Raw genomic sequence first — 19,702 nt, forward strand, 5'->3', positions numbered from 1 at the left:
CTACATGTATTAAAGTGAGGACACCAACTCGTTCTGCTGTACAGACCCTTCAAACCGATACGACAGCCTCGCCATGGTTATTGTTTGTTGCCGCGTCAATGATACTCAAAAGAGAGGAACCTACGATTATTTCGGCCCTTTAGAATAGTAGTACAACACCCCGCATGCATAGTCTTCCGAGGCTATCCCAATTACGTGCTATGTCCTTGGAGAATGATGCCCCCGGGGTCGTAATCAGGGGGCCCTCAGATCTGACTCAGATAGGCTATCAACGTGGTACTGAGATCAAATCGACTTACTTCCGCTCTACTGGTATTGCAACCCTAGCGTTCAATGGCACTATGTATGTAAATCGTAGCGAGACCACATTCTTAGGCCGCCCCCAATTCTAAGACCACCGGACTGAGATTTCGTATCACCGACTGGCAAGCAGCAACGTATAACACATCGGCACAAAAAACCCCGCGTGAAGTCTGATTTATTAGATGGTCGCAATTAGAACCCGGATGGCGATTTTATGCTCAGTGTTAGGACAAAATCCGAACCGTAGATAAGCAAGAGAGGTACCTAACAGTACGGGGTTGGTACCTATTGGCAACGATGCACGTATAACTTAATAAAAATAGTTACTTCGATACGTAGGGAATTAATCTGAAGCCGAGATACCTAATACATACATAGAGGAAATGAACTGTTGAATTGTGTCGACTCAGCCTCTTTCACCAATAAGTGGAAACTTCTAAGCTTCTGTGCAGCCACGCGATCCTATGTACATACATACCTGATAATGGCAAGTCTCCGCTTTTCTCCCGCTCTTGGCTGATTAGTGGTGACCGACTTTTTGTGTGTTTTCACGCGGAAGCCAACGGTCGGTGGGCCACCGAAGAGTCGGTAGATGGAACAGATAAGAAGCACCGCTAGCAAGGCGCAGCAGCACCTGCAGCACCCGGACATGCCCGAAAAAAAAAATCCCATAAGGCGGGGGACCCACAATGCGGCCTTTCGTTTGGAATTCAGATCTTTGAAACTTTCCACCCTCACGAAACAAAAAAGTAACATACCTCCTAGTTACGTCAAGTATTACTTAGGTTAGGTAAGGGTAGTTCTGCATTCATCGTCATAGCGTCCGCCGTTTCACGAAAAATCTGCCTTACAATAGTCGCTACCTAAACTTATAAGCTACCTCGGCAACGATACTATATCTCTCAAACTTGGCCGATTGATGTAACTACCTGTTATCAGATATCGTGGCTGTGTTCGAGGTTGATGTTGCTTGCTTGGGAGTGTCGCCGTACTCTACATACATAGGCGAACGTACGGAGCATACCTAGGTACGCATGCAATATTGATCGTGACAGTCGAAGGAACCGAGACATCTAGACGGATGGATGGGCTCAGGAAGCCCTCGTGCTGGCTCATAGGAAGGTGATTTCTATCGTATAACGTGCATACAATAAGGATGCGGCTCTTTGCTTATTGATGTCTCAGTTGATGAATGCCGTGTCTTATCGTGTCCGGCGATGCAACTCGATCTTTACATACTATGTAAGTAGCGAGTACATAAATCATACATACAAGACTTCCATCAATGTTACAATATTTTAGGTGCCCTTACACGAACCAATTACACGCCGCAGCGCGGATCCTTGGCATGTTCCACTAGTGTACCAAGCGGCATCTAGGTACCTATGTACCTAACTTTGATTAGATAGGGCAGATAACAACAATCCAATCCCTGCAGAGAAAAGTTAAAGCTCGCTGGAGTTTTGTCTCTACCGCCGACGTCGTCTTCCATTCCAGCGCTCCGTTTAACCCGCAAGACTCACCGAGGATAGAGACCTACATACTTGGCCGACTCCCCGAAAAAACGGCAAGGCGTCCAATGTTTAATTTGCAGCTCAGCTATAGAGCTCTATCGACATTTTGCTCCTGAACCCCTCTCGACGAGCCCGCAATTTCGAAAGTCGCATAACCCCTCCACGTACCGTCCCGCTATCCCCTCGCTTCAACGACTTGACACATAGCCAATCGTTTAGACCCCGAACGAAAAAAAGAAAAAAAAACCACTTACATACCTAAGGTACCTACACACATAGAAATACGCAATGGCGTCCTCGCCATCACAACCGCAATCCGCGGCACCGCCACAGTCCACCCCCAGCCCACAACCTCCTCCCGCCAACCCCTTCGTCCACAACGTCGCGCTAGGCGTAACCCCCATAGCGCTCTTCGCACTATTCCTCCCGCCCCGCCGTCTAGACCTGCGCGCCCTGATCCTCGGGGGCGTCGCGCTGTGGGGCACGGACCGGCTCGTCGCCGACTACAGCGGCACCTCGTCGCTGCGGCGCATGGCGCAGCGCCTGGAAAGCATGTCGGGCGCCGAGCTGCCGGAGAAAGCCAAGGAGATGCAGGCGCGGCTGCGGGCCGAGCGCGCGCGGCGGGCGCAGGAGGGCCTCACGGACGAGCAGAAGAGGATGTTGGAGGAACATCGGCGGAAGGGGGGGAAGGAGGAGGAGGAAAGGGGGCTGTTGGAGAGGGTGTGGATGGGGGATAGTGGTGAGGACTGGAAGGCGAAGAGGGACCAGAGGGAGAAGGAGGCGCTGAGCGAGGGCGGCGGCGGGTACTGGAGTCTGATTGCGGATCAAGTTTCCGAAGTGTGGAATCAGGGGAAGAAGAAAGAGGGTGATGATGAGAAGGAGAAAGAAAGGGAGAGCGAGTCGAAGAAGGCTTAATTGGATTATGAGAATGGACACGGACTTACAAGAGTATTAACGAGCAAGTTGTACATTACGAGATCTGCATACATATAAGGGGAACATAGTGGACTGGAGTTATCACGGGTTTCCGGGGGGGACCGGGGGGGAGGGGGCCTAGGTATATGAAAATCCGAGCGAATAAAACGACGCATCTCTGTTAAAAAACTATGACCTAAAATCCTCGACCTTCTTTCTTCGGAATCTGCTCATAACCACGCCGTTAAAATCGAGAAGTCATAAATGAACCATGGGTAGCAACGCAGTTCAAACACTCTCCTAATGGCCTTGAGAAAGTACCACGTTGTAGAAAGCGTAAACATGCACGGACGAGCAAAACAAGCTTTTAACATTCCACGCCCAACGCCTCAGAATCGTTCCGGGAAGAAATACCACGGCCGTAGGTATATTTAGTTGCCTAGGTACTCAGTAAGGAAACCCAAGGTAGATAGGTACCTAGGTAGGTTAGGTAGATAGGTAATCACGCCGAATTCTGCGCAGAAAGGCCCTGTCTCTTCGAAGCCTTCTTATCCATCTTATCAAGCACCTTCTTGCGCTCCTTGAGGCGACGTCCGGTCAGCAGCTTGCCCTTCTTGTTGCGGATGCGCGCGGCCTCCTTTTCCTTGCGGCGCTGCTTCTTCTCGAGGCGCGCGGCCGCCTTGCTGTCGTAGTCCTCGACCCACTTGTCCAGCTTGGCCTGGACCTCGTCCGCGCCCGCGCCCGCGCCGAGGTCCTTGGCGATCTTCTCGCGCTGCTTCTCGATCAGGCGGATGCGGCGGCGCGCTTGGCGGTTGAGACCCGTCGGCGGCTTCATCTTGCTCGGGCCCTTGGATTCGCCGTCCAGAGACATCTCGTCGTCTTCGTCTGCTGCGTCGTTGGCTTTTTGCGGGATGGAGTTAGGGTCGATGGGTGTGGGCTTCGTGTCGATTGCGAAGAGAGCTGCGCCGTTGTCGTCGTCGTCCGAAGAATCGGAATCGGAATCGGAGTCGGAGTCTTTGGAGATGGGGCGCGCGGGGAGTTTGGCGCCGTTGGATGCTCTATCGGCTACTGCTTCCTCGAGGGCGGCCTTCTTGGATTTCTTTTCCTTCTTCTCCTTCTTAGGTTTGACCTCTGACACGGACTCGGCCGACTGGAATCCAACTCGTAAGTCTTGCATTCACATAAGTCTCGAGTGTAGAAATACTCACAGATTTCTCAGCTGCTGCTGGGGTATCTTCTATCTTGACGAACTCATTGTCAGACTCTTCGGGCGTATCTACACGCTTCGACTTCTTTTCCTTCTTCTGCTTCTTCACCTTGTCCTTAGAAACCTTCTTCTCGGGCTTTTCAGCCTTCTTGTGGAGCTTCTCAGCTCGTTCCTTGGCCATCTTGCTATATTCCCAAGGCGTTGCAAAGTTGAATTGAAGCGAAATAAGTTGTCTTGGGCGAGAAGAACAAATGACGGCAGGACAAGGTGAATATAAGTAAATGGACAGAAGCAGGTGCCGGCCAATTAGATCGGATCGTGAGAAACTGCACGCGACGAAAGTTTAAGAAAAAAAAAAGTTACAGGTACAGTTATCTTATCAGTAGATCCTTAACGCTAGCTGTTAGCTCTGCCCCGCACCCGTTCAAGCTTTCTTGTTACTTTTTTGTACCTAGGTACCTACATAGAAGTCATGGCAGGGATCTAAGTACATACCCAAAGTACCACCAAATTATACCGACGTACACTTTACGTACCTATATAAGTTATGACTTCTTCTGATTTATTGAAGCCCCAATACCGTTGGTGTCTGCCTCATTACCACCTGCAATATAAGTACGAGCTGTAAAAAGTTTAATTACACTTAAAGGAGCTGGACTATGAAAGCTATTGCCGAGTTTCTTCCAAGACGAAGGAATCAAGTAGACCAGCTTTATAGCCCTCAGCAAGATTGTCATTTGGGAAATTCAATATTTTCACGTAATATATGGCTCAATATTAGTCTTAACTTGTAAATATCAATTGTGATATTTCTTACTACCTTCAGGTATAGAATTACTTAGAATAGAAAGGACAGGGCAGTTATCATAGATGGTTTTATATCACTTTCCGTCCAAGTCAGATTTCGAGGTTACATGCGTTAAACTAGGTCTTTATATTGTTAGATATGTTGCGATTCCTTCCGAATGGGTTTGAATTTGAGACGGCTCGTGGATGTATTCTTGGAGACATGTACCAACGCTTAATATACCACATGTGTACTTTCTATCATGTACGTGTGAGAGTAAGAAGTAGCGAAGAAGATTGAAAACTGGTTTGGCAATTTCTATCTTAGAACATACGCTTAAACTTAAACATACATACCCATAACGCTGGTATCTAATACGGACTAACAATATACAGCATCTTATATAGCAACTACTCTCATAAAGACTCTTGGCGAGAAAAGGGGACCTTGAATCGGATCGAACATTATTAGCAGAGCAGATGTCTTAGGTATATAATATTGTGTGATCCCTAGCGGCATAGTTCGTTATGTATGTGAAATAGTTAAGTTATATATCTAAATAACTATGTAGGAAACATATAAATTATACACCTACGTCCTAGGAAGCAACGCTTGAACCTCGTCATTTACAATATTCGCTACCTACCTATGTATCTACTTCCTATAATTGGACTCTGGTAGTTGTTACCCGTCGATGATAAACCTGGATATACAAGGTAGCAACTAATAACCGCAACTTCCACCAAACACATTAGTTATATTTGATTCCTATCTAGAACTATAGTTGCCAAGTAGGATAGGAGTTTCCCTCATTTACCCCGGCATCCTACTCTTACTAGACCAATACGTTACCCTTTGATATCTTGGGGAGGCGGGACGCCTTCGTTAACTCATATAGATACTTGCTACCGGCCTGGCCTAATATTTAGTGAACCAGTCTACGAACCTGTTTCGTTTCCTACGTGACATCATTCAGATAACGTTACTACGGCATATTTAACACCCAAGTGTACGCATTGCGCTGTTTCTGTTCTGCATGTTTTTGCATTTAACTAATTACGGTTATAAGCAGCATGTCTCCTAAAAAGCCAGGGCCTTCTAGCAAAGGGAAACGTACAGCGATCAGGAAGACTGCTCCTCCTGGCTGTGGCGCGCGCAAACGAAATGGACCTACCGCTGCAGAAAAGCGAGCGGAAAAGGCTGCTGAGAAAGAAGCCGCTCGTGCGAGGGAGGAGCATCGACTTCGCCGCGAAGCCAAGATGGTCGAACTGCCGACTCACCCCGATGATGATCTCTTAGTATTACCTATGACCCAGAGGACAACCCGAAAGCGCTCCGCCAACGCGGCCTACGACGACTGCGATAGGAGCAAGCGTCCCAAAATCCTTAAAAATGGGAGCATAAAGAAGGTCTCGCGCCTCTTTCCTTGGGAGAAAGACAAAAATCTCGAACAACCACCCTCCCTCGACACACTTAGGCTTGAAAACCCGACCTCCGTTGAAGCCATGGGCACCCTTAATCGCCTCCCTACCGAGGTTCGTGACGATATCTTACGGTACATCCTGGTTTCTCCTCGTGATATTGCAGTGTTCAGGGGTTGGACCCGAGTCTACGGACGTAGGGGACCTAAACTAGACCTCGCAATCCTCTATACGTGCCGTGCCTTATGGCTGGAAGGACTTCGTATCCTATTTGGTGAGAACACGTTCCTCTACGACATTCGCGACCCTCCTGAGCATTTGGAGATGACCGAAAGAATCATGAGCCGCGTGTTTCTCAAGGACAAGATACCTATTGATAAATACGGACACCTGATGCGTCATATCAAGATTAATGTCCCAGTGAACCGCCTGAACAGCACAGTAGTTAGCAATTTCTGCAGTGCTATCCGCAAGTTTGTTCCTGGCCATGGTCTAGCCGAACCAGCACATCTTCACACGTTGACACTCAAAATACCGGCGGTACAGGTGAAGAATATGGGCTTCAATAATGGGATTGAGGATCGTAACGAGGTGCCTGCCGCTAGGTTATTCAACCACTTCACCACTACTAGAGAGTCACTTATGCTCCTTAACGTCCAATACCTCCGTATCCTAGCCACAGATAGCGATGCGAACTTGTACGAGAACATAATTGATCTCCGGTATCACTACAAGCAGAAACAGGCGCAGGATGATAAGAACGGAGTCGTAGTCAAGGATGCGGTGGGTGCCGAGGCCTATTTTAAGAAACAAGTCAAGAGTGCGAAGTCGCAAGTGTACATGCTCGAAACGGCGATCGAAACGCTGGCAAGACTCTGTCCAAAGGGAAGGGATAGCATGAGTTCTGAGCACTGGAAGTTCCTAGGACAGGAGAAAAGGGGGCGACGCATGGATAGCATGGATATGCAAATACTGCCAGACGACTGGACTGAAGCCACCGAGCCCGCCTCGTCTCGAGGATGGAGAGGTCTAAGTGCTAGGGCTGAATATACACAAGAGTGGTTGGCTAGAATGATCGCCGAAGACGACGAGTCGGAAACTTCTGATGATTCGGATCAAGGGATTGCCTCGTCTGAGTAGGGAAGATGAGACGGATTAGGGGATTTCTGAAGAGCCTGAGGCGATGCATTCGGACCCACGGACTTCTTGCTTATGAGCATATAACTTGTGCAACTCTCACAACGCGTTACTTTTGCATGCGCGTTGATTTCACACGTTGATTTCATGTTACGGCTTAGGCCTAATAAATACCTTCTTTCGGCGGACTTACGGTCTCGCCTCGCGCTAGGTTTAATCGATTCTTTATAATGACATATAAGCTCCCCCAAAATCTATGTAGTTATATGATAAATGGTCGCTACCCTTGGCCCGTGAATATCCTTGGATTTCTCGCCCTCTAGCCTTGGCTACTATACACGGATATCATCGGCGAGAGCTTCCTATTCTGGAGACTCCTCAAGTCTTACTCGTTATAATCCTAGCATAGGTACCTACCTAACTTCGCACTCGGGCTGTAGTCTCCTAGACGGCAGCGATTTTAACCTTGGTGACGTCTAAGGTCTCGGTATCCACCAGCACTATCTCTTGGGTATCTGCAAAGGACGGCACGGAAACGAGCCGTACGGCTTGCCCTTCTGGGCCTTGTATGACTTTGGTGCCGAACTCGGGCTGGCAGCCGGCGAAATATAGGTGCGGACATGTTTGCATGACGAACGGGTCGTCGTCTTGGAAGGGGTAGCTCCCTAAATGTCGTAGAGTGGTTAGCTCTCGAAGGGGAAAAGAAAAGGAGAAAAGGAAACTCTAGTAAGGGAGAGGGGAGAGGGGATAGGGGACAGAGTTAAAGACAAAGCAGAAGACATACATAGCGTATCAGGCGCAGTCGGCGCACAGCATCTCCATCGACACGTCGCCTCCATCATGCCTAGCCGATCATCGCTATCGACGTACTTGAATATATCATCGATATTCTGCCCTCCGGTCCCTAGCACGCGCCACCCATCAATCTCACCCTCCCACGGATTCGTCACGCTGTCGAACCAGCCGGGCTCGGCGTCCGTAGCCGTAGGCGGTGCCGTGTACGGCCGCGAGTGCGGGAACATGGCCGGGTGGATCGGCTGCTGCGGGAAGCTCGCGTTTGCGGGGTCCTGGGCTCCGGGGAGCAGGGTTACGGGGATGGAGGGTAGCAGAGCGGAGAGGAACTCGTCGAGGAGTTGCGACGGCAAGGCGTTGTACGCGCTGCTGTCGTAGCCGTACTTTTTGTGTGCCTTTTTCTCGGTTATGTCTTCGTCGGCGCCGGGGCGTCGCTCCTCGAGGGAGATGGAGTTGCCCGCGATGATCAGCCGGCTTATCTGGGATAATTCTTGTTGCGCGGACGGGTCGAGGGATTCGCCGAGCAGGAATTCGAGGAGTAGGCTTAGCTCGATCGCGTGTGAGGCGTCGGTGCCGGAGAAGCCTAGGCCGGATACGATGGCGATTTTGGGCCCGCTGCCTTTCGATCCGGCGTCTGTCATCTCGGCTTCTTGGTCCTTGGCCCTAGCCTCGGCCTTTCCTTTCGTAATACCGCCCTTGGTGTCTACGGGCGGCTTAGATAGCGCCCAGCGTTTGGGCTGCGGGGGCAGATCTGGGAATTTCAGGTCGATGACTTCGAGCTCGCCGTTCGCGTTCTCGGCGCCCATAACCGCGATGATGCACCCGGTCACAAGGAGTACCGAGTTCAGCACGTCGCCGACTAGGCGTATACGGCCGGACTCGTCCTCGAGGGTGACGGCATCGGAACCGTCGTCTGAGTAGTATTTTTTGTTTGAGATGGGGGCTGAGAGCCATCGCTAAGGAGAGTTAGATTCTGGGTTAGACGGTTTAGAAGTTCGATCACGTACATCCTTCGAGACATCTTCCAAGATATTAGGTTTCAGAGGCATATCCATATAAACGGTACCCGAAACCCAACATAGCTCGCCCTGTCGAATATCCAACACCCGCTCGACCTTCTTCACCGGCTCCTCACCGATAACCTGGCCATCCCAAGCAGCAGAAGCGAGCTGTTCGACAGCAGGCTTGATCTTGGTGAGCCGCAGGAAATACATATCGGCAAATTGTTGCTTATAAGGCTTATCCTTATCAAGCCTGAAGGAGTGCAGCGGCTTGTAATTCGAAGAAGCTCTCTGGAGCTCATCCCCCGTCTCGCCCCTGTGAACTGTCAGTTACCTAGTCTATAGCCTATTGTCTATTAGAATTGAAGAGTTGCGAAGACCTACGAAGGCTTCCGGAGCAAGTTTCCGGGGATATCATCTAGCGTAGTCATCGTGACGATCTTATAATTAACATCCTCGGCCTAGGTTTAGAAGAAATAGTAGTTATAGGGAAAATTCACAGAAAGACGCGTCCACCGAACGAAGACGCGTTTTTGGCGTTAATTGACTGTGGCTTGGTTTAAGTTTAAGGGTGGCTTTAGCATTCTAACAGAAGGTTCTAACAGCTGCCCGGTAGCGATTATGCGTGCTTTTATTGGCTAAGACCCCTGTATCGCGGGGTAAGGCTGATAGCATGGGTGCTGGAAGGCTGGTTAGAAGTTAAATGGAGCAGATGGAGACAATTCCCCAATTCTATCGATAAGAAAAAAAAAAGTCCAAGAATTAACATCAACTTGCATGCGAAAGATCTAGCATTGAAAGATCGACGATTTTGAATAAACACCCATATTTCACACCTTAAATTGAAATAATTACAACTCATTCGCTCAATTCAAGGTTTATCGGTTATAAAAGTATTATGGATTCGTCTATAGGCCAGCCGGGAGCGGCTGAGCCCCAGCAAATCCGGGTCAATTTCACCACGACATCTCCAGATCTTCAATTACCAGAAGGTCGAACCCAATTGCTCGTGCCAGCAGGTCCGTCTTTGCTCCCTCCCATCGTAATACCAAATCATACTTTATACTTAACTTAATTTACAGATATCAAGCGATATGGCCTATCCCGCGTCCTCAACTCCGAGTCGATGCTCGACACCCCATCTCCTATCCCCTTCGACTTCCTCATCAACGGCAGCTTCCTGCGCACCTCGCTCGAGGACTACCTCAAGGCCAACGGGCTCTCCGCCGAATCCACAGTTACAGTACAGTACGTCCGCAGCTTAATACCGCCCAGTTTTCAGGCTAGCTTCGAGCACGACGATTGGGTTAGCGATGTCGATGTTCTGTCTGAAACCTCGCGCGCGGGCGTCTGGAGCGGAGGGAAGTTTGTTACGGGCCAGGATAGGATTTTGTCGGCGTCGTATGATGGCCTGCTGAGAATATGGAATAAATCCGGGAACGTAATCGCGACTTCTTCGTCCAGCAGCCTAGGCGGCCACAGTGCCAGCGTTAAGTCTGCGAAATTCATATCCGCATCCCAGGTCGCATCAGCCGGGCTCGACCGCACAGTCCGCATATGGAAGTACACCGAGGCCGATGACTATCTCTCTGGCACTCTGAAACCCACGCTTGAGCTATACGGACACAAAGCCGGTATCGAATCTCTCGACGTCCACGGCCCCACGGGACGCATCCTAACCGCCGCCAGCGACGGCACCATCGGCCTCTGGACAACATCCAAATCCAACGCCCCCGCGGCCCCAGCAGCCCTCCTCCCCGGCGCCAACGCCTCCTCCTCCAAGAAGCGCAAAATCGCCTCCTCAGCACCCCAACGCGGCCCCCTCTCTCTAACCCAACCCCATACCTCCGCCGCCTCCGCCGCGCTCTTCGACCCAGCCGATGCGACTATCGCATACACCGCGTCCCAGGACCACACCATCCGCACCATCGACCTAACCACCAGCAAAGTCGAAAACGTAATCACGACCTCGCACCCGCTCCTCTCGCTATGCGCCATCCGACGCAGCGGCAGCAGCGCGCTCCTCGCAGCAGGCACTTCGGCACGCCACATCACGCTTGCGGACCCGCGGGCCGGCGCGGCCGCGACCTCGGTGATGACGCTGCGCGGCCACCGGAACATGGTGACTGCCGTCGCGGCGTCGCCCGACAACGAGTACAGCCTCGTCTCCGCCTCGCACGACGGCACGTGTCGGATCTGGGACCTGCGGGGCGCGCGGGCGGGGACGCGGGCCGAGGGCGGGGGGGCGGTCAGCGAGTCTGTGTACGTGATTGAGCGGGAGAGCCGGAAGGGTAGCAAGGGCGGCAGCGATGTGCCGGGCCGAGGGGCCAAGGTGTTTGGCGTGGCGTGGGATCGCAGTTGGGGGATCGTTAGCGGTGGGGAGGATCGGATGGTGCAGGTTAATCGGGGGAGGGATCTGCTTGCGGTTGATTAGGCGCCAGTTCAGGCGTTATTTTCAAGAATAGAAGTGGGCGAATGAATGAGTGAATGGACGAGTTAGGTACGTCGATGGGTGATGGTGGGAATGGTGAGAATGGTGGCTATACCTAGGTATCTAGTTAGAGAAAACGCGGATGGATGTGCAAGAGTAGGTATTTACCTAAGGTGTGTATTGTATGTATACCCCCGCGTAGATCTAATACAAGTAGTATATATGCTGGTATTATCTATACTTCAAATGAGATCTTGTTCTACCTGAGCGTAAGAATTGCCTGTGTATAGGGCTCTTCTCAGCTCTAAACGTGTGGTAGTGTTATTGTGATATCAATTGCGTAGACGACAGTTAAGTTGGTCACCCTCGACGTGTCCGTCGGCCACTTCGTATGGGCTACGTTGGTTATGACATGCATGACATCGTTCTATTCATCAACTCTCATCGAGTATAGGTTTGACTTGTACACAAATACTAGCTACGCTTCCAACCTTTGTTATATAAAACCCCCTCTTTCCGGATGTCCTATCTCCGACCTTCAACTCAACAAGATCAAAACTATCGTGCTCGAACATCCAAAGATCCACCGCGTTTATAATCAGTTAAATCAAGCGGGCATTTCCGCGAGACCTAAGATAGCAGCGGCATACGGCCACCGCAAACACACCAAGTTCGACGAAATCGTGCCCGCAGTCTCCTCGTTGAGCCGCTCCTTATCTACGGGTAGCCTCTCATGCTCGATCACGGCAAATATATAGCTAGCAACTGTGCTGGGCTTTAGAGGCGGGTCTCGTAGCAGCTGCCCTATAGTCTGGGGATCGAGGCCCTGGTTGTGCCACATGAAATACGCGCGAAGCTGCGGGAGGGTTGCGCGCGCCTCGGGATGCGTGGCGCGGTACCGTGCGACGCGGTCATCGGCGATCTCGATTCGGGAGTCCTTGGGAGCCGACGACCGTTTAGAGGCTCTGGTTTTGGATTTCACGGTTGCGGCTGCGGTTGTGGTCGCAGTCGCTTCGACGACTGTCTCTACCACCGTCTCAACGACGGTTTCGTCCTCCGTAGAGAGTTCTAACCCGTCTGCTAACCGGATAGGAAGATTGAGCTCTGCGTGATATGGGGGAGGCGGGCAAGGCTTCAGCTGTTGTCTGTGATGGTCGAGAGTAGCGAAAAGCTGCAATCCGGCATAGGCATCTGATGCAGAATCTAAATGCTATTAGCTTGAGGGTGGGAAGGTGGAATGTATTTGCTTACAAGTGATTTGGTCTATGTTCAGGGGTTTCGTCCAGTCGCTTGACCGGACGTCCTGACCTTTGTAAAGGGGTAGATGTAAATATTGCTCTACTTGTGTTGCTAGGGGCACAAGTTTCTTATTAATTTCGCGGTGGCGCCCTTCGGCAGAAAAAGTGACGAGCCTGTAAAGGTGGCTTAACTCTATGAGTCCTTTCGAGTCTACGTTCAGGTAATTGCGTATCCTCGTTGCATCTCCCTTAATACTAACGCCGACCTTTGTAACATATGGGCTTTCCATAATAGCCCTGAACGAGGGACCGACCATATCATCTGTATTGGGAAAAAGAGCGACGTGGAAGAGCCCAATACGGCTGGGACTCGCTAGCTGGATTAAAGAGACGTTCTTCTTGAGGCTTTGCCACTTATAACAGTCGGCGGCCCATTCCAGATCGAAGCCAAGGATCTGTTCATGCGAGAAGTATTCCTTGCAGACCTTTTCCATGGTATGGCTGCTTCGGCAGTAGTGGACCTTAACCTTCTGCTCTGTGCCGTCTTGTCCTATTCCCCGGTACTGGGTATATGACCAATATGAAGCAGCCGTGCCAGCGGGTGCCTTTTTAGCAGCGTAGAATAAGTCATCCACCATTTTAAAGGGCAAAGTAGCAATGGGAGGCTTGTCAGAGGCTTTTGCCTTTAATGATTCCGTCTGCTCATCTGCGAGAACAGCATCGGAAATCTCATCTATAGTTTCAGTTGCTTCGAGAGTAACTGCTTTCACCTTCCGCGTTTTACGCTTTACAACCGACGGCGATAGCTTCTCAATTTTCGGGTATAGAGAAGCATCTAAGCCATTTGAGTCTTGTGGCGCCAAGTTTGGCGACTGCGCAACGGGTGAGAAGGAGATGCCCCGAGCAGGGTTCCATGTTTGAGATTTAGGTGGTGTGGCGGTCATTCTCAAAGCCTGCCCTGCCCAACGGCTAGAGGGATGAAGCATTGTTAATAAGAATATTCCTTTCGTCTTCATGTATATGAATTATGAATAGGTACTCAAGAAGATGGACGGACGAACCGCAAGGGGAGTTTCATGCGCAAGGCTTTGGAAGATCTCAAGGCATTTCCGGCGATCTCTGAACTTCCAAAAGACATCATTGGCAATTAACTGGCTCCCATGTGTCAAGACACTGCTCCATGATGACCATGTAGCTTAGTGTAAATTATGCGGATGCTTTATTAGGCAGACGCGTCGCAATGGGCGAGTAAAAGTGGGAGTTGCTTTAAATACTTAGTGCTTCTCAAGTATAAACGGAGTCAAGTCGAATTCAATGTCGGTCTGTCGGTTTTAGGAGGTTTAGTGATCCACTTGGCTTGTTGTTCAATCCTGCAGGGAAGTTGTAGGCTGATTTTTGCTGAGTCATCTCTTTACACGACCAGCACCCGTCATCAGGTGATCAGTTTTCTTGTCCTATCCCGACTTAATTTACGGATTACGGATTAGATACCTCTTACCTAAATACTTACCTAATTCACCTGCAAACGCTATTAGCCCGAGGCCGTCCATACATCTAAGGTATCTTCTCACTTTCACAACAACACTCTTTGCTCGATACTAAACCAATATATCGACATGGCATCCCAGCTTCTACCATTAGGTACGTAAATCTTCGAACTATATATTTCAAATAACCAATGTTGACCCGCATCACAGAACTCATCGACAAGTGTGTCGGCTCCAGGATATGGGTTATCATGAAGGGTGACAAGGGTACATATATTCATCCGTGCGCCCTGAAATAGGCCAGACCATGACTGACAAGGTGTACCACTAGAATTCAGCGGAACCTTACTGGGATTTGACGACTACGTCAGTAAGTAAAAAAAAACATATGACTCTTTCGCTGTACCATGCAAACTGATGAAACGTTTAGACATGGTCCTAGAAGATGTAACTGAGTTGTATGTACATCGCCAATGATATATCACGATATCACATGATTGGGGCAAAATCTAATTTGAGACAGCGATTACTCTGGAAACCATACGAAGCTCTCCAAGATCTTACTAAACGGTAACAATATATGCATGGTATGTACCAAGGCATCATTGCATACACACATAGGCTTATTACTTCCTACAGTTGATTCCGGGAGGAGAAGGGCCTGTGGCCGCTTGATGAAAACGAGGTTGGATATGGGATATCGTCTGATGAATCAGGGTTGCATTTTCCTTGTCGACGACTATACTGAACTAACGTACTAAGAAGCATGTGCCTCGTATATCATGACGAGTGAGCAGGGAGTTAGGAAATCAATGGAATTATGGCGGCTAAGATGACCCAGATGGAGGTCCTAGTCCTAGTCTGCATGACGAATGATTCTTTTGTGTCCCTAGAATATTACAAATTGCCTTTTTACATGAGTTGAAATGAAAGCAAAACCGTAACGCCTGGTATCCGACCAACCCCGTCCAAAATGCATCATGAGAATGTATGCCGCCGTAATAGAACGCTCAAGGCTTCCCGTTAGCACCGCCACCCGAGTTATTGTCCTGCTCTCCCGCGGTGGCCATGCGGCGGAGCTCGTATTCTCGGGTGAAGTTCTGAGCAAGCTGCCCGAGAGAAGCTACAAGCTGCTTGCACACATCTATGAACACCTCACGGGGAGTAACTGTGCCGTCGGTCTGGAGACGGATCAAGACCTCGGGGACGTTGGGATGGGCAACTATGTGGTGGTTAGAAACCCAAACTTTAAGATAATTACGAGAAATTTGCTTACCTTTGTAACCGGCCATCATCACGTGGGGGTGCTGCTTGAAGTGCTCCGCAAGCAGGTTGCCAATAGTGTGATCCTCTTTGAGAATGATGAAATCCGAGGTGTTTGACATGCCTAGTATTCATCAGCACTACTAGGTCCCTTAAGTGTAGACAAAATTTACTTACCAGCAAAAGGCTTCTCGGTGATCTTTTTCTCGTCTAAGGCCTCGTTGAGGAGGAACAGCTCGAAACTAGGCGTTAGTTAGCTTTTGATCATAAACTAACAGGGGATATTCTAACGGCTCCATTCTAGAGGACTCCGAGTAGGGTTCCATATTAAACGGTTATGTGGTGTAGAATTGGTGGGTAGACGGGTAGAGCAGTTGGAAAGTACAGAGGCACAGGTAAAGAGGGTGATCTGATGCTATTCCTAATTGCAGGCCATCCTTAGGGAAAAGGAGGCAATTATGCGCCTTGCAAACCATAGAATCATACTGTACTGCTCCAGTGCACCTTCCAAATTACAGACATAGAGAAGCACTAAAGAGGATGATAAGATAATAAAGCTTTGAAATATCACCTACCGGTCTGGCGCGTTCATCTTGGCGGCTGTCTATCAAAACGGGATAGAAAGAACTGCGAGTAGGCTCGACCTAAATATTCGTAATTGTTACTGATGTTTACTGATGAGGCTAACGCAGGTATCGTTAATGCTCTTGTTATACAAGACGGAGTCAAGGTGCAAGCAAGAAACCGAAAGCGAGAAATATGTATTGAAGATTGAAAAGTTCAAGTCATGAATGAATGCATGAATGAATGAACATTGAATGAATGGGTTCATTCCAAGTACCTGAGCCAGGTCAAAGCGCGTCTGGCTGGCCAATCGGCTAAATATCGGTATAAATGATACGTACTGAGTTGCATGAGCCACAGGTCGTTTAACTTTCAATGATTCAATGTTTCTCATATCAGCAAATCGACTTCGTCCATACAAGTTAAAGTTATAATATACTATGATTCTTATTCTTCTAATAGACGTTATTATATTCTATATTCAAGAGTATGAATACCAACATCTTCAAGTAGAACAATAACTACACCTTATTCTTAGAAATCTAACCCTACACATATGTAGGTAGGTAGATACCCAGCCAACACACGCGTAACAACCTAGAGGTAAAACAAAGCAATCCCAAATATTAAATGGGTAAGGTACCTATGCTAAAAAGCCATGCAAGTTCTATTTCCACGTAGACCAAAAACTCATCTCTTACGAGGATAAAATATTTCTAACTCTGTCGCGTCAATCTCCCAACGCTGCCAATGCAAAATAATATACACAGCTATTCCTCCTTTCAAACACCCTCTTATGGTATTATAGCTTATTAGGGTCGCAGTACTTCGGTAGGGTTGGGCCGGAAGGGCCGCTGGCCCAGCTAATCACCGTCAAGCTGGTGGTATATGCCATCGCTATGAATCCGAAAATGCAGAGGAGGATATCGGTTACCTTCCGCGCCCTGCTTCTCGCTACCCCCTTATAATGAAGCAACGGCTGAAGAAATATTAGTACGTCCTAGTATGGCGTATAAAAGGGACGGGCACACTTACAGGGTAGATATACACGAGAGGGATGCAGGCGAAGTTTCCGACGAGAGCAACAAATTTGTCCAGATCGTCCGCACCTCCCCATGCAATAACTGCGCAGAGGAAGACAACCAAGAAACGGAACATATTCTTCTGCCACTTGATGTACGGGTTGTACTTGCCGCTTTTCGTGAAAAGAGCGTTCTCCGTGATACGAATAGCTGGGAAAATCTGCAGCGGTGTTGATAAAAGAATAGCGAGCGAGTATAAAAACTGGACACCGTTGACGAGCTTGTTGTCCTGGGGTAGATTGAGAAGAACAACAGTCTCCGTTTTCGATCCGTACGCGGCGTAAGACACCGCACCCATGGTAATAAAAAGGACGGAAATGATTATCATAACGTAGAACATGACCTTGGGGAATTTAGACGGCGACCTCATAGACTCCTGAATGGGGATGATGAGGCCGATCCCCTCGAAAGTGAAGATGGCGGTGCCGATGAAGAGTGTCCAATGCTTTTGGTTAAACTGAATGATATCCGCGATGCCGTGAGTACTTAAGGTAAGGACGTCATAGTAGAAAAGATACGCAAGGCCGATGACAATAAAAGCATCCGCTATTAGAGCCGTGAAACCAAGCTTCCCGATATCTCGGAACAGAGAGAACGGCAAAAAGATAATCATCTGCGTTAGGATCAACCAGGTAATTCGAATGTGCGTGTTGCAGTCGGATACGGCAAGAATGACGGCCTGCAGATTTTCAGCCGTGAATACGATGTACGCAGCGACAAATCCGATTTGGCTGATGACGATCGAAAACAATATAAGTTTTCTCATCCAATCGCCATATAAAATTCCACCGATATCACCAAACGAGCCTTCGACTTTTAATCGTGTAGTAACAAGCAACACGAAGCAGTAGTAGCTCAACGCCGCAACGAAGAGTAGAACCAAGTTGCTGAAAAGCATACCACCGTTGAAGTAAGCACGAGGCAGAAACAAAACACCTGTACCCACAAACGATTTCAGGAGAAGTAGGGCCGCATTAAAGGGGGTATTATTCCCGCTACCACCACGGACCCTTCGTCTCCTCTTGCGTTTAGACGGTGTCAGTAGGGCACTGTCTTCCATCGGCTCTCTCTCTTCCTCGCTATCGTAGTATTCATCACTTTCTCCAGAAGAGAAGTACTCGCCAGGGCCCAATACTTCGTCGTCCTCTTCGAGCTCTTCGCCTGCGAAGTGGCCATAGATAGATAAAAATTCCAAGAAACTGCTAGTGAGTAACTGAGGATCTCGCCTACCCCTCGACGTCCCTTCCCCAGCTTCCAACCCATCAGAGTCCAGGTGCGGGCTACGCGCCGCTCTCCTCAGATAGTTCCGCCTGAATCCGCCAGGGACCTTGATGGTGTTTATATCGAGAACTTCACTCTCGGGCTCGTCCCTAGGATGGCTGAAGCTCTTGCTACGCTGATGTCGGTTACGGCCTTCTGCGTCTTCGGTCCATTTATAGATCTGGCGCGTTATGTCTCCGCCTTGTAACTTGAGGCTGGAGAATTCTTCCTTGTCGTCGCGTCCCAGCCCTACGGCATCGCTGACCTGCTTGCCTTTGGAATTGTCACCATTGTTGGATGAAGAATCCGTAGCGTCGGTAGGTTGTACCAAATGCCGCTTAATAATCTCGGGGTCTTCGTAGGCGCCCGAAGCGCCGCCCTGCCAATTTCTTGACCTTGTCTCGAAGGAGCCGTAGTTGGTTGGGGTTATAGATGGCTGTGGCCCCGAGGTTGTTCCCGCCGGCGACGAAGATCGTATCGGTGGAGTACCGAATCTTGGTGGTGATGTCCCTACGGAATTTGAAAGCGCTGCAGCGAGAGCAGACACTCCGGGACCCATAGAACTCTGACCAGCACCAGCAAGTGGCCCTACATTCTCAACGTTGTCTTCACTTCGTATTGCACCCTGTGGCCGTTGAGACGGCGGAGTTCCAAAGGCGTAGGAAGCTACGGGAGAAGCCAAGCGAGCGGTAACATCAGCGCGAGGAGCTGAAGTTCCGTACATGCGGCCGGAAGCTGGAGAGGATGATAAGTGCACTCCCGAAGAAGCTCCAGGTTGCGGTGTTATGCTTCCTTCCCGGTCGGAATTCGCCATGGTGAAGTTTAGGACAATGGTTGATGACAATAAGTGAGCATTGAGGTATCAGCGGCGTCGGAGCTGGCGGCGAAGAGGTTGGGGAATAGGTCGACGGTTGGAAACCGAAGTTATCGGGAACTAATTATAAACAAGAGTTAATTACAGAGTTCCGGAGATTAATATAAGTAATGCACTAGATTAGGAGTTCGATTAAGGAAAAGACTTTGTCTTAGACATACTAGTAGATGCGAAGAAGAAGGCTACAAGATGATGCGATGGAAAAGAAGGCGGTAGAGAGAGAGAGAGACAGCTGTTGTTGGACAAGGTGTGTAGATAACCAAGATACTTGGGCCCTCGTGATACTACCTTATCAGTCAGACCCTGAAGAATTGGCCTAAGTCGGTCAACTGCATCATTTGGAGCCGTACCACGGGATGGACCAAATGCGCCTTGATTTCTCAGCCAATTAGCAACCGTCAAATTATCTCCGGGCTACTCTAAGCA

At 49.4% G+C, this 19,702-nt stretch overlaps 9 protein-coding genes across 9 annotated transcripts; 4 read left to right on the top strand and 5 right to left on the bottom strand.

Moving 5' to 3' along the window:
* The first annotated feature begins 1,582 nt into the window (after window positions 1–1,582).
* On the top strand, window positions 1,583–2,983 carry F5Y00DRAFT_195046 (uncharacterized protein). The gene has a single exon (XM_048005239.1). It carries the CDS (start codon window positions 2,106–2,108, stop codon window positions 2,730–2,732), a length of 627 nt encoding a protein of 208 aa, XP_047868327.1. The 5' UTR covers window positions 1,583–2,105; the 3' UTR covers window positions 2,733–2,983.
* F5Y00DRAFT_228045 (uncharacterized protein) lies at window positions 2,497–4,297 on the bottom strand. The gene is made up of 2 exons (XM_048006571.1): window positions 3,941–4,297; window positions 2,497–3,882 (listed from the first exon to the last, which is right to left on the bottom strand). Exons 1-2 carry the CDS (start codon window positions 4,118–4,120, stop codon window positions 3,235–3,237), a joined length of 828 nt encoding a protein of 275 aa, XP_047868328.1. The 5' UTR covers window positions 4,121–4,297; the 3' UTR covers window positions 2,497–3,234.
* Window positions 4,298–5,799: 1,502 nt separating this feature from the next.
* On the top strand, window positions 5,800–7,317 carry F5Y00DRAFT_273817 (uncharacterized protein; the record flags this gene model as incomplete). Its single annotated transcript, XM_048013244.1, has 1 exon — window positions 5,800–7,317. The coding sequence occupies one exon, from the start codon at window positions 5,800–5,802 to the stop codon at window positions 7,285–7,287; it is 1,488 nt and encodes a 495-aa protein (XP_047868329.1). The 3' UTR covers window positions 7,288–7,317.
* A 105-nt stretch (window positions 7,318–7,422) lies between these two features.
* Window positions 7,423–9,631, bottom strand: F5Y00DRAFT_195064 (DNA polymerase alpha/epsilon subunit B-domain-containing protein). The gene is made up of 4 exons (XM_048005240.1): window positions 9,462–9,631; window positions 9,084–9,393; window positions 8,069–9,032; window positions 7,423–7,949 (listed from the first exon to the last, which is right to left on the bottom strand). The coding sequence occupies exons 1-4, from the start codon at window positions 9,506–9,508 to the stop codon at window positions 7,729–7,731; spliced, it is 1,542 nt and encodes a 513-aa protein (XP_047868330.1). The 5' UTR covers window positions 9,509–9,631; the 3' UTR covers window positions 7,423–7,728.
* Window positions 9,632–9,830: 199 nt separating this feature from the next.
* On the top strand, window positions 9,831–11,742 carry F5Y00DRAFT_228048 (WD40 repeat-like protein). Its single transcript, XM_048006572.1, has 2 exons — window positions 9,831–10,096; window positions 10,160–11,742. The coding sequence occupies exons 1-2, from the start codon at window positions 9,976–9,978 to the stop codon at window positions 11,509–11,511; spliced, it is 1,473 nt and encodes a 490-aa protein (XP_047868331.1). The 5' UTR covers window positions 9,831–9,975; the 3' UTR covers window positions 11,512–11,742.
* Window positions 11,743–11,916: 174 nt separating this feature from the next.
* On the bottom strand, window positions 11,917–14,137 carry F5Y00DRAFT_228050 (ribonuclease H-like protein). Its single transcript, XM_048006573.1, has 3 exons — window positions 13,808–14,137; window positions 12,760–13,715; window positions 11,917–12,711 (listed from the first exon to the last, which is right to left on the bottom strand). Exons 1-3 carry the CDS (start codon window positions 13,885–13,887, stop codon window positions 12,116–12,118), a joined length of 1,632 nt encoding a protein of 543 aa, XP_047868332.1. The 5' UTR covers window positions 13,888–14,137; the 3' UTR covers window positions 11,917–12,115.
* Window positions 14,138–14,362: 225 nt separating this feature from the next.
* F5Y00DRAFT_258811 (LSM domain-containing protein) lies at window positions 14,363–14,908 on the top strand (the record flags this gene model as incomplete). Its single annotated transcript, XM_048010768.1, has 6 exons — window positions 14,363–14,387; window positions 14,444–14,500; window positions 14,565–14,603; window positions 14,664–14,691; window positions 14,757–14,820; window positions 14,873–14,908. 6 exons carry the CDS (start codon window positions 14,363–14,365, stop codon window positions 14,906–14,908), a joined length of 249 nt encoding a protein of 82 aa, XP_047868333.1.
* Window positions 14,798–16,298, bottom strand: F5Y00DRAFT_228054 (DNA-directed RNA polymerase II subunit RPB11). The gene is made up of 4 exons (XM_048006574.1): window positions 16,072–16,298; window positions 15,674–15,738; window positions 15,510–15,620; window positions 14,798–15,455 (listed from the first exon to the last, which is right to left on the bottom strand). The coding sequence occupies exons 1-4, from the start codon at window positions 16,086–16,088 to the stop codon at window positions 15,244–15,246; spliced, it is 405 nt and encodes a 134-aa protein (XP_047868334.1). The 5' UTR covers window positions 16,089–16,298; the 3' UTR covers window positions 14,798–15,243.
* Window positions 16,299–16,482: 184 nt separating this feature from the next.
* Window positions 16,483–19,564, bottom strand: F5Y00DRAFT_228057 (transmembrane amino acid transporter protein-domain-containing protein). Its single transcript, XM_048006575.1, has 2 exons — window positions 17,096–19,564; window positions 16,483–17,039 (listed from the first exon to the last, which is right to left on the bottom strand). Exons 1-2 carry the CDS (start codon window positions 19,214–19,216, stop codon window positions 16,863–16,865), a joined length of 2,298 nt encoding a protein of 765 aa, XP_047868335.1. The 5' UTR covers window positions 19,217–19,564; the 3' UTR covers window positions 16,483–16,862.
* Between the last annotated feature and the right edge of the window lie 138 nt (window positions 19,565–19,702).

The sequence above is a fragment of the Daldinia vernicosa genome (genome assembly GCF_022497035.1).
Source record: "Daldinia vernicosa strain CBS 139.73 unplaced genomic scaffold F5Y00scaffold_7, whole genome shotgun sequence".
Classification (NCBI taxonomy): domain Eukaryota; kingdom Fungi; phylum Ascomycota; class Sordariomycetes; order Xylariales; family Hypoxylaceae; genus Daldinia; species Daldinia vernicosa.